Source organism: Meles meles, chromosome 4, assembly GCF_922984935.1.
Source record: "Meles meles chromosome 4, mMelMel3.1 paternal haplotype, whole genome shotgun sequence".
In the NCBI taxonomy this organism is placed as follows: Eukaryota; Metazoa; Chordata; class Mammalia; order Carnivora; family Mustelidae; genus Meles; species Meles meles.
Genome location: NC_060069.1, coordinates 59,076,587 through 59,090,273, shown reverse-complemented (window position 1 = coordinate 59,090,273; position 13,687 = coordinate 59,076,587). Strand labels below are relative to the sequence as shown.

Sequence of the window (13,687 nt, the reverse complement as noted above, 5' to 3'; positions counted from 1 at the left end):
GCATTGACTTTCTAAAATGTAGTGAGTGGCAGGTTTTATTAATGAAAACAAAGAAACACTTTCTCTGCAGTTATTAGATTTTAAAATGTGTGAATCGCTTTACAAGGCTGGAAGTGTCTTTAGTTTGTTTTGACTTAACAGACCTAGCATTACTGAATGATAATGTGTTATCTCCACGATGGGATATCAACTACTGAGATTTTATTTAGCACATATAACAGTAATTTCCATATGTACTCTGAAAAGTTTATAAGGCCACAATTCTTAAAATAACTGACTTCTGGAAAGATAATGAAAGACAATGATCTACTGCATAACAAATTGGGGTGCATAGCAATCCCAGGTTTTTTCTTTATGAAGCAATGTGAACTTCCTAAAACAGAGATGCATACAATTCTGAATTCTGGGAAAATATTTATTATGGCACTATTAAACTATTTAACATTTTTTCAAAATATAAAAATTATTTGGATGAAACATTACATACTATAAAGTGATAAGGCTTTAAAAGCTACACTCATTTACAGACTAAATACAGTTTTTAACAAAAATCTTTGCACTTTATTTTTTGAAAAGAGCAAAATCATTTGTGAAGAATTCTTTCCATGCTCCAAGAAGTTCTAATAATATAGCAATAAACAAAGTGGCATGCTTATATTTAAATTCCTAATATATTTAAAGGAACAAATCTAATGTTACAAGGTATCATTTGAAAATAATAATAATAATTCAGAATCTGTTCTTGCGCTAAGAAAAAAAATGTCAATTGATAAGCATCTCAAAAAATTTCAGGTCAATATTTCAATATACCATTTATTTGAAATGCTACCAATCATGAGCTATATATAGATATTTTTCACATGTGCAACTATTATGGCTAGAATTAGCAACGGACATGCCATTTCACTAAAACAAAAAACAAAACGAAATAAAAATTAGTCCTTTCATGCTGAACTCTAGAACAAAGCAGTGGTCAGCTAGAAAGGATGTATAATAAACACATGCGGTGCTTTTTATTTCTTGCAGAAAAACCCACCAAAGCCAGGGTCAGGTCACTTTTTTGAAGACAGTGCCACTTTTTCTTCAAGGTTACACCTACTACCTGAAAAGAGTCATGACACCCATGTTAGTGCCTGCTAGCAACTTTTTTTCTTTATAGCCTTTTGACTTTTGAGTTATTACCCCATGAGCCTCACTGTTGGACAAGGGTGGTACAGTGTGAGAACAGAACAGGAAGGTCTGCCACAATGACATCTCCATGGTTCCAGATATAGTGTCTAAACCCACCGCCAAATCAAATGAATACACTCATCTATCAGAGCAACATTTCTCTTAGACCATATTGCCATCTCCACCTGCTATCTTAAAATCAAGCTGTGTTATTTCTGATTTGTCCATTTATCTTGTGGGGTAACACGTCTAGAATTCAGAACCTGGCTGAGAATTGATTCGGCAATTCACGGAACTATTCATTTTTGCTTATCAGTAGCTCTACAGGACCTACAGTAATACACCCATACAAGTTTTTTTCCTTTTTTGAAGTCAGTGGCTTAATACATTGTAACAACTCCATATGCATAATTATCCAGACTTCAAGCACAGTTTTCTAAATATAACCACACCGAAGACTCAGTATTAATCTATTACCTGAAACAACACAGAGACGGCAATAATGAAATACACACTCAAGCGTATAAGTGGATTTAGATTACATTAAGCCTGTATGCTTCTATGTAAGTCTTAGCAATTAACAGAAAAGAACAGAGAAAGGTTACAAGTTGATCATCACATTGGGACACCGCCAGTAATTTATTTCAGCCGATTTCTTTTCAAATAATACTTCAAAATCCCCACTTTCCTTACTGAATTTCTTGAGATGGTTTTGACTGGAAAACATCACCATGTGGAGAAATTACTGTTTTTTTTCTTGGTAATTTGTTTTAAGAATTCTTCAATACTTCTTGGTTTCTTTTATCATTTTATTTCCTTCCCAGTGAAATATATAAATGGTCGCTGTACTAACAAATAATAATTCTTGAGAATAATCTTTTTATCAACTTCTATTATAAGACCAGGCATAAATGAATGAAACACAGGTAGTACGGTGAATGATATTAATGTTTATTAAGAAAACCCAATTTTGGCTCACTCTGTTAATATAGTATATAAACAAACGAGTACAAAATACTGAAATCACAGGATCTTCTCAGGCTGTGAAGCTACCAGATGTCTTTGGATAAGGAGGTATTGGCTGCAGGCTGGTCTCATAGGAAGGGGAACTAAATTATTTGAAGAAGCTGCTATGCGCCCGGCACTCTGGCTAGGTGTTTTACCTATTTTTACTTATACGATCGCATGAAAGCTCTGTGAGGTACAAGCTATCTTTGCTAGGTAGACAGTGAGGCTCAGAGATGGTGTGATTTAGCCAAGGCCTCAAAGCTAGTATGTGGCTGAGCTGCCTCCCGGCCCACGTGCTTCCTTCTCTCCCATGTCCTCCTCACTGAAGGCCACAAGTACAGGCTGTTCATATCACTTAGGTTTTGAGAAGCAGCCACTTCTCAGTGTAATCACAGAGTCTGGATCTAAGTAACCTTTTTTTTTTTTTAAGATTTTATTTTTATTTATTTGACAGACAGAGAACAAGTAGGCAGAGAGGCAGGCAGAGAGAGAGAGCAAGAGGAAGCAGGCTCCCTGGTGAGCAGAGAGCTCGATGAGGGCCTCAATCCCAGGACCCTGGGATCATGACCTGAGCTGAAGGCAGAGGCTTTAACTCACTGAGCCACCCAGGTGCCCCTCTAAGTAAACTTTTTGAAAAATCTTTTCTTTAGTGTGTAATAGTAGTAAGAATCAGTCATCCATAACTTCACTCATGAGCATACTGGGAACAAAATATTTTTGTTTCTTTTATCTTTGTGGAAAACTAACCTACAGATTTATGTATATATACTTCTTTTTATTCTGTAGATCTTATTAGGTTTATAAGTTGTAGCATCACTTTAATTCTTATTAAATGTTAACTCAAGGGGCACCTGGGTGGCTCAGTGTGTTAAGCTGCTGCCTTCGGCTCAGGTCATGATCTCAGGGTCCTGGGATCGAGTCCCACATTGGGCTCTCTGCTCACCAGGGAGCCTGCTTCCCTCTCTCTCTCTCTGCCTGCCTTTCTGCTACTTGTGATCTCTCCCTGTCAAATAAATAAATAAAATCTTTAAAAAAAATGTTAACTCAATGCTATTAAATGACATCTTTATTAGGATTTTCCTCAGACAAATTTTGGGTGCATGAAATACAGTATGCAATGCCACAGTTACATGGCCCATTCAAAAGCAATTTTCTAGTTACAAATTCTATTACTCCTACTATGGAGATCATAATTTAAAAATTATGTTTATTATTTCTAATCCATCAATAATAATCCAGAGTGTCTTCATTAGAGATATTCAAAGGAAGAAATGGAAAAATACTAAATTAGGGGGAAAAGTAAAAGATTACAATACTAAACATCTTAGCTTAACCTAAATTATTTAATATATGAATTTAAAAAACAGACTTCCTTTTGTTCTCATTATAAAAATTAACACATGCTATTGCCAAAAATTGAGAAAAAGCAGGCATAAAAAATAAAAATAACAACCTTGACATTTTTGTGCATTTTCTCAATGTTTCGTCTTTACAGTATTGGAAAGTAAACAGTGTTTTAGGATGTATGTTTTAAGAATAGGCAAACTACCATCAACTTTATAATTATGAATGTATTACATACATTTCTTCATATATACATGTATGCAAGAAAATACCTGCCATTGATATTATTTTAACAACACTGTTTGAAATGAAATGATATTCAGTTTTGCATATAGCTGAAAAATTGTATATCTCATAAATTCTGGACCCTGGACTTAAATGTTCCTGCAGGAAACTGGCCACAAAAAAGGCGAATTTCTGATGGCTGTCTCATCTCTCATGTGCAGAGCCAGGATAACCTTCTTTCACTTGGAAAGGTAAATGTCATAGTAAGTGTCACGCTGTCTTCAAGCTCCCAACCTGGGAAAATGTCAGAGCAATGCTTCCTAGTGTCCTCTGAACGCCGGTGATCCCTGCCCACCATATTGTGTCCTTTCCCATTTTGTTGTTCCTGTAGCTTTCTTCCAACATAGAGGAGGGCTCAGACCATGCTGATTCTCTCAGAGTTACAGTCAACTCATGCCCATCCTCCTCCTGCGACAATATTCTCTAAATGTTAAAAGTGTTACAAGTAGAACCAGATCTCGGCATACTGGTCCCATTCTTGTTTCTGTGATTATACAGAAGGAAGCACAGATTTAGATGTAAACAATTAGGAAGCATGGGCAGAATTCTCTTAACTAGAGATTCATATGTGGAATTCATAAATCGTAATGAATTCACTATTGACTCAGGGATATGTTTGTAGCTAGAAATAATGTGATTTTTGATTCCAAGTTGCAGTGAACAAGTTGCCTCTCTGTTTAAAATAATGACAGGGCATTTAAAAAGAATGTTTCCATTTGAACCTCCATTTGGTTCTTCCCTACCATCCTGTTTTTCTTCCACAGCATTGTTTTGCCACATGACAGTGCACTCTACTGTAGTCACCTATCCTAGGAACTCTAGGAAGTCTTTCATTCTACCATATCACTGTTGTGCCCGTGGCATCTGTCATGTGCTTAACTGGCATTTCTCTTGTACCCTTCTAGACTTTGCATGTGGTGGGGAGGGGGGAGACTGGGAGAAAGTCATGGATAACAATCTCTATGGTCTTTTTTTTTTTTTTTTTTTTTTAAACAATCTCCAGGGTCTTTAACTCTAAACCTCTATCCACAAAAGTCACCAGCATTCCAAGCCCACGCATATCCACATTTATTTTCTTTGGCCCAAGTGGTTGGTGCAGGGGATATGATGGCTTTCACAGGCCCTAACACTTTTGCCTTCAGGGTCCCCTTTCTCCATAAAAAAAGTTAAAAATCATGTCTTATGACTGTGTTGGTATAAAGACAAATATAGTCCAGACTGGATTTATTGTTATACATTTGTTATTCTAACAGACATTTTGGGGGTTCTGTTTTTAAGAGAGATTGATATTAAAACATTTTTATGGGCCCTTAAAAGTAGCTTGTGCTCCATGGACTTTGTCCATAGTCCTAATGCCTAAATTGATCCTGGGTTGTGTCTTCTCAGCATTCAGTGTGGCATCCCCAGGGCTGCGATCCTGTCCCTGCAGCTGCTCTTTGTCATCCCGGACTGCTCTATTTTTGGCCCTGGCTCCTTCCACCACCCACACAGCTCATCCATTGTGGCTGCGCCCACCCTTACAGTACCTTTGGTACTGCTGCTGTTCTCACTATTTTTGTTAACATTCAGGGAGTCTCCCCTCACACTGGTTACAAACCTTACTGGGTGCCTGATCAGTAGCTTTTACCTCAATAGTCTTAAAACACACTCAGAAAACCTGGAACATTTAGGCCTGAGGCAGAAGACGTTGGCATGCAAAATTGATGTGATTATGAAAATGTAACCTTTCCACCAGAGGACAAGGCGAAGTACTTCATTCTCTCCTGCCTCAGGGCATGTTCCTGACCATCCAGGAATACGTCTGAAGAAGTTGAGTCAACTTGTGTCTCTACTTTTATTAAAAACAAAAACAAAAACAAACAAACAAAAAAACCCACCAAAAAACCAAAAACAAAACCAAAACCAACCCTCAATGACCAGAGTCATCAGCTGGTTCCACACTATTCCTCGCCAATTTTTCCAATTTCTGTTCCTCAAGTGAGGAACAGAATTGCCTGGTACTCCAAATGCCTGAGTTGTGCGTGAAGTTTAAGCTTCACCCAGGAACCTGGTTATAATCCTTATTTTACAAGATGTTTCTTGATTGTGTCTCATCAATGAAACTGCCTTGAGTGGGCAGAGGTCATGCTTATTTCTTTTGAGCTGTTTTGCACGATTAGATATAGCAATAAACACTCAAGTTTACTTAATAAATACAAGTATTGGATGCTTTTTTCAAATTATTTAAGATACTGCAATCACATAATATGGCCAACTTTGACAGAAGTGAATTCTGAATTAGATAGAAAATCTTAGAGATTTAAATAAACAAAAGTTTCAAGCATCTAATAAAAATTCATTAATATTAATAAAGTGCTGCCAAGTAAAGATGCTTAAAATTTGCTTTGAAGGACAGATAAGACTTATTTTTAATTAAAGAGATCCATTTGTTTACAATTTGTCATTTGTTTGCTCTGTTGAGAAGGTTAAACATTCTCCCATCTCACTCTCACTGTGTCCGTGAGGCTTATTTACTCTGTGAGCTTAGTAAGCTTTCTTGTCAAATGGTCAAGGTAATAAATAGCACTCAGTTCTCTTTCATCTATAACTAGTTATGAATTAGTAAAGTTTACTACAGGTTTATTCTGATTGATATGGCTCTAAATTACTTAGAACCTATATTATCTCAATATTGAGCTTCTTTATTATGCACCTACAAGCAACTTTTTCATTCTTATGGTGGTCTGGCTTTAAATAAATTGTTTTCTTTCGACCTTGCTTAGCCTTATACTGAGGAAGACATAAATAATACAAATTTCATAATTATGAAATAAATGTAGAATGAGGTGTTGTTGGGTTTTTTTTGTACGATAAACCCTAAATTTGTCATTTAAATTTATTTTTATAAATATATTAATATTTGAGAGGATTTTAATGATTGTGTGAAATATGTAAATGAAATATAATCTTAAAGTTTACTCTTATTATTTTCAGTTCCTTATTAAATATCTCATATGATTTGTTAAACAAGGTACTTTCCTGTTTTTGTTTTGTTTTTTTTATTTGACACAGAGAGAGAAATCACAAGTAGGCAGAGAGGCAGGCAGAGAGAGAGAGGGAAACAGGCTCCCTGCAGAGCAGAGAGCCCGACTCGGTACTCGATTCCAGGACCCTGAGATCATGACCTGAGCTGAAGGCAGAGGCTTAACCCATTGAGCCACCTAAGTGCCCTCTGGGGTTATTTTTAAGAGAAAGGAAAACAACTAGAAACACAAAGCCCTAAAGATTACTTTGTTAGTATTTTCTTTTCAAAAAATGTTTCTCCGAATACAAGTACTCCGGACTACTTGAATCTTATTTGCACAAATGGGTGGATGTCCCAACACTCAAAACAAAGTGAAGTGTTATGATAATCATTCATCACCACTATTGGTAGTTGCTTAGACTAGTCTGAATCAATGGTACTTTAGGGGCAGGGAAGTTGAGACCGGGCCTCTTTCTGGGAGGAATTAGAAGAGGTCTTGAGGTCTGGTTTCTAAGTGTATGCAAGTAGCCAAGTTGGTGTAGTATATAAGATCTTTGAATGTTGAAGGAAGGTGGTAAGGAAACTTCGGAGGAACCATGCACAAAAATTTGGTGTCTTTATCATTCCTATCTTTCTCAGATTTTCTAAGACTGGAAAATTTTCCAAAATAAATACAATAAATCAGAATCCCTGTAGGTAAATATGTGGTTAAGACCATGAAACAGTTTCTGTGAAACTTACGTATCAGGGATTTGATGCCTTCCCCACCATCTTGCCAAAATGAATGAAAAGATGACATAATATGTATATTGTTACCAAGTTATTGAATTTGAGACAGCAAATTCATCCAGATGTCCCAAGGTAGAATTACACTGCATCTGTGTTCATGCTGGGGAAGGACTGTTAACTAGTGAACTGGAATTCGCCCACTTTATTAATGTCTCAGGCAAATTCTGTTAGTAATTTATGAACAAGCGTTGAGGTCTTGCAGCCCGAGAGTTCAGTAGCCTTCTTTGCGGCATTCCTCATTTTCTGGCAGGTGCAGGGTTTTTACCAGCTTGTTCTCCAGTCACCAAATGCCCCAGTTTTGTTGATAAAATGTAAGAAAAGTAAATTATAGAAACTAGGCCAATTCTAGCCAAGAAAGTCTCAGCTAAGGTTCTCCATCTGCCTGACTTCCCTCAAACAGCTCTAAGAGAGAAGCTGAGAAGCTGAGGCTTTGGGAATTCCTATTCTGTAATTCTGGATCAGACTCTGTCATCTCTGCTTATCTAGACAGTCCTCTGAGAGTCACTGGCAGTGTGTGGGTTGGCTCCTCCCTAATACCTCCCCCTTCCTTGAAAGGGAATGAACAGTCTCCCTCACCTTGTGGTCAAGACGTAGGGAAAGTATGGAGGAATCTTAGAACTGTGAACTCCAGTGAGGTGTGGCCAGGTGTGGTAGAGGCAATTACCAGCTAATGGACCCAGTGCAGCCTCCAAGATCACAGGAAGAGAAAGACAGATGGCCAGGAAACATGTGGGCACCAATACCCGGACTGGAGTCAGAAGACAGGAGTTTTAAGCCCAGCTCTCTCTTTTATAAATTATTCTCTCAAAGCCTTCATGTTACTTTCTGAAAATAGGATAGAAAAACTATCTATCTCCTTCATAAAAATGTGAGAATTAAATAAGAGTATCTATAAAAGCACTTGCATGGTGCCCATTACAACGTATATATTCAATAAATATTAATTAACTATGAACTGTTCTTGCTGAGCTCATGGACTCCATGGCCTAATTGTCCTTATGAGGTAGGTGGCAAAGACGCAATATTATGTTTGTGAGATTCATGCATGGACTAAATAGTTATGACGTGCTCACCACTGTGCAGTATTCCATCATCTGAATATACCACAATCTACCAATTCTACTACTGATGGACATTTGGGTTGTTTCTGGTTTTGGACTAATATAGAAAACATTGTAATGAATTTGAGTTCAGAAGCCACAGAGAACAGAAGAGGTGCAAAGAGCTGAAAAATAGCCCTGTAAAGAGTAAACAGACTTCAATAATAGCAACAGGGGCAGGGAACAGTCACCGAATGAATAAAGTTCTTATCCATGAGCCAAGTAAGTCTGAATCTCTGCAGCCAATAAACCAAGACCAGGGTTGGGATGACCTAAACCTAAAGGGACTAATAATAACAAAGCACAGAAATCAAGGATCAGAAAGCAAGATGGGGATACTGAGTCTACCAACAGTGGATAATGAGGAACCAGATTCTAACGAGTTTTCATTAATAACTGTTATGGGCTGAGTTGTGTTTCCCCCTCACATTCATACATTGAAGGCTTATCTCCCAACACCTCAGAATGTCACTATTTTTAGAGATATGGTGAAAGAGGTAATTAAGTTAAAATGAGGTATTAGGTGGACTCTAATCCAATACAAATAGTATTCTTTTAAGAAGAGAAAATTAGGATGCAGAAGAAAGATCGCATGAAGACATAGGGAGAAGAGAACCATCTAGAAGCCAAGGAGAGGGGCTTCAGACAAAGCCAACCCTGCCAACACCGTGATCTCAGACTTCTAGCCCTCAGAACTATGAGAAAATAAATTTCTTTTGTTTAAGCCACATAGCCTGTGGTACTTATTATGGACGCCCCAATAAACTAACAGAGTAACTAAACAAGTACTTTTGAAAGATCACACAAAGTGGTCTTACCTCAGTACCTCAGTAAACTGTATAGAAAGATCCAAAGACAATTCAGTAAGTAACAGGGTTATTACAAAGCTGTCTCAGCCAATTCCTTTTGTTACTTCTAATCTGATCAAAATGACTTGTAGATACTGAAAACTAGAAATTCTAAACCCAGGTGGTCACAATTGGCCACTATGGTAGTGTCCTGTCAGGGATTATGACCTACTTGTCAAGGAAAATTGCCTAAAAGAAATTCAAAAGAAGATTGTGCCTGGAGTGGTCACCTCATGCCAGCAGGAGCTGTGCCTTCTCAAACTGAATTGAGGTTTTAGTCACATGACCTCAAATTATAGTTTGGAGCTTCTTGAAAAGAATTTTCTCGTGAAAAAACATTTTTCAAAGAATTTCAAAATCTGAATGCTCCAAGGAGGTTATTTATTCCCAATTAGAAGCTTATTAAATTATATCTTAGAGGCCTCTTAGAGACTTAGAGACTTCAATTAGTTCGTATGCACATCAATTAAAATAAATGATATGTATATAAATATAGAACAATTGAAAAAATAGAACAATTGGACATGTATCACTGGTAGTTTTTTGTTTTTCCCAAAAGCCCTTGCATCTCTGTAGTTTATTTTGGGGCTGAGCTTACAGCTTGTCTCTGGCTGTCAGAGATAGCCTGAACTGTTCTGTATGAAGACGTCAGCTTGGGACGATATCCGTAGGGGACTTTAAAGGAATCAGGATTCCTGGAGTGCTTGAATGTTTTAAATAAAGCCAGTTTTCCTCTTTCTAATCACCATAAATCTGTAACTCACATTTATATTATTATGCAGACGATGTACCAGTTCATTTTACTCTTCTGTCAAACTTTCTGGCTAAAATCATAGTTCTGATTAATTCCAAATATGGGACATGGTTATAAATACCAATAGACGCATGAAATTTGCTCTTGAAGCTACTATTTAAGGGCCTATTGAAAAAGGAAAAACGGCCTCTCAATTCTGTCACCCACCATGTACTGACACCCATGAATTCAAGAGGCTGGACTAAGAGGACAGCCAGGTGGGCCATTCAGCTAGTCAGTATTCCAGTGGGTTTGATGCCAGTGTCTGTATTGAGTCTAGACCCATGTCCCACACCCTGTAGTACATAGTTCCTTTTTTGGAGATTCTCCTTCGACTGACAAACCAGAAAGGGAAAAAAAAGTTCAAGTCTCTACATTTTCTCTGGTATTATTCCATTTGCCTATCTATCAACTCCGAGTTGCCAAGGGATACCCTAACCCTCTGGTGTGTGGCAAAGTGGCTTTATATACATGTGGTTATACAGGCTCGTGCTAACTATGGGGTTTGTGTTGACAGAGCATGGGATATGAAGTTGGAAACGCTGGGTCTGAGACCTAGAAACAACAATTAACGTTCTTGTGTGATTTACGGCACAGAATATTGTTTTCTTGGGGTTAAGAGTGAGAATGGTACTAATAACTGCTTCACTGACTTTGCAGGGATTTTGTGATGATCAAATAGGTAAGGAAGGAAGCATTCAATAGGCTCTAACAATTCTACAAATCAGTCAAATTCCATTAGCTAAGTAAATTATTTTCCATATGTATCTGGGTGTCTATAGTACCTGAAAGAACTAAGTAATTTAATAATGTCACACCATAATGAAATGAAAAAGTTAATGAACTTCCCTTAACAATAGAAATCCAAGGCGAGTCTAGGTCTGGGTCATTCAAGCAGCAACTGCAAAACCCCAAGGTGCCATTAGATTGCTGATGAAGTCACAGAGTGTTTTACGTGTTCTAGGATTGACAAATACAGAGTCGTACCAGGAAATGTATTTAAACAAAGTTATGTAATCACAATAACAAAGATGACTGTCAACTTTCAAGGTCTAAAAGAGGATGCAACACGGAGGACTTTGAGATTACTGAAATATTTCCAGCAGTTTCAAAGGCCTGGTGATGGATATTAAGGAGGACATATATGCCATGGATCACTGGGTGATATACGCAAACATGAATCATGGAACACTACATCAAAAACTAATAATCACTAATATAATAATAAAAAAATTCAAAGGCAACGGGGAATAAAATCAAGGCAGTGCAAAAAACCCAAAAACAAAAACATAAACCCCCCCGAAAACAAAAGTATGTATTTCTACTAATTATTTCATTGTTTTTTTTTGATGAATTATAGATAGGTATCATGTTCATATCTTATTTCTACTTCTGAAGAACTAGAACAGCTTGGTGGACCCTTTAGTTCATGGAGGTGTTGGGTCATTTTTATAGTCTGCTTCAGGCATATTGTAGGTCTCTATGGGAAATATGTTCATAATCTGTGTTCCAAGTAACTATAAATAGGCAGAAGAGTAATTTGATAATGCTAATTTTAAGTTGCCTATGAAGTTTTTCCGAATCTCCTAAAAATAGATTCTCTGCTATCCTCTACATTTTCTTCCTCTGAAATCTCAGATATATATCAAAATAGATTAAATTAACATTTAAAAGAGATTTGGCCTAACCTCATTTCATCCTGCTAAATAATGCATTATGGTCTTTTAGGTTCAAAGATAAAAGCAACTACATGATACAGATATTTCATTAGACAGGCTGAAATTAATATTAACTGTAGGTTGATGCTATATGTACCGAAAAAAGTTAATTTCTTTAACTTGAAGATCTTAGTTGTTCTCATTTCAACATATGCCAAATTTTATTATGCTTTTAAAAGATTCCTAGAAAATATAAGAGGTCTCAGATTCTCTACTTAAGCTATTCCTATAAGCACTGAATTGAAGAAAGTTCCAAATTGTTTAAACATGTATCGAAATCGATTTGTCTAAAATTTGTAATTCTCCCCTCACTAACAATGCCACATTATTTCTTTCTAGCCAATTAGTCTGTTCATGTACAGTAAAACAAAAACCTAATTAACCAGCTTTCTCAATTAATTTTTCCAGAAACTTTCATGTTCAGAATAAAAATTACAATCAAATAAGTTCATTTGAAGGATTCTGAAGATTTCAAGTTGTGTCCCACAGTCACTCTCTATTCAGCCCGTCTCTGACACCTGCGGACTATTCAGTCAGGAAAGATGCACCGAGTAATAGCCCTGAGGCCTCTAATATCCCCATTCTTCAAAGAAAAATTGGGTATAGTATTCTGTACTTAGTGATCTAGAAAGAAACAGTAAGGCAGTTTGGAAATATTGCCACTTAAAAAAAGTCCCCCCCCACCCCGCCTTAGTCACTCTTGATATGATGAAAAATTTCAATTAATTGAAGGACACACAAATGGCCCTGAGTGTTCTGGTTAATAGAAATGTTGTGGTATTTTACTAGACTAAAAACACAGAGACTTCTTTTTAATGTCTGGTATTTAAACACTGCCTTTCCTCAAATGTTACCATAAAGAAGATCACTTATTTTAAAGGCCTACTTCCTGTTTTTCTCCTGTTTATCATCACAGATCTCAGTTGCTTTTAGGTGTAACTTATATATATATTCTACTATCCTTAAATGTATGTATTGTATATCTATCCATATTTATATCTATATCCATATCCATATCATGGTTGATTTAATTCAATAGTATAAAAAAGTGAGATTCATTTCCAATGTTATTTCCATCTACAATATGTATTTGTAAAGACCTCATTGCAAATGTGCTTTAAGAGATTTTAAATTTTAGTGAAAATACAATATATTCTGTTGTAGAACTTTCCATGTTAAAGTCATCAAGATTTAGAAATTCCAGATAAATTTTTTTCTGCATGACCCTTCCAACAACTTAAAAAACAATTATTTCAGTAGGCTTAGAGCGACTCTGACCTTTTCTTTGGAAAGCGAAAATGAAGTTTGCATTCCCCCCCTCATTAAAAAAAGTGCTCATTGTCTTAGAGAAGACTCAATTGGAAATAGAAATGTATTTCTTGTTTTTGGATATTTTAATATCATAGCGATTTCAGTTATAAAAATGACACACACTATGTCACAGTAAAAGACAGTGACTGACAGTTTTTGTTAACTTGAAGTCATCCATTATGGAACTTATTGTCCATTTAGGTCTCTCTTAATTAGTACTGTAGAATTTTACTCATCTGTTTTCAGTTTTAAATTCTGTGAAGGTTTATAGTTTTATTTCAAAATCATATGGTACCATATTAATATTTTTATGTCTT

At 36.5% G+C, this 13,687-nt stretch overlaps 1 protein-coding gene across 7 annotated transcripts in view; it reads right to left on the bottom strand.

Annotated features, from left to right (window-relative positions):
• PEX5L (peroxisomal biogenesis factor 5 like) overlaps positions 1–13,687 on the bottom strand; it is a 227,116-nt gene that overhangs the window by 101,286 nt on the left and 112,143 nt on the right. Inside the window, exon 4 of one of the 7 annotated variants that reach the window (XM_046003229.1) lies at positions 1,037–1,102. The exons of the other annotated variants lie outside the window; for them this stretch is intronic. Within the exon in view, the coding sequence (XP_045859185.1) occupies positions 1,037–1,102 (66 nt within the window). The remainder of the gene's footprint in view (positions 1–1,036; positions 1,103–13,687) is intronic. 7 annotated transcript variants of the gene reach the window in all.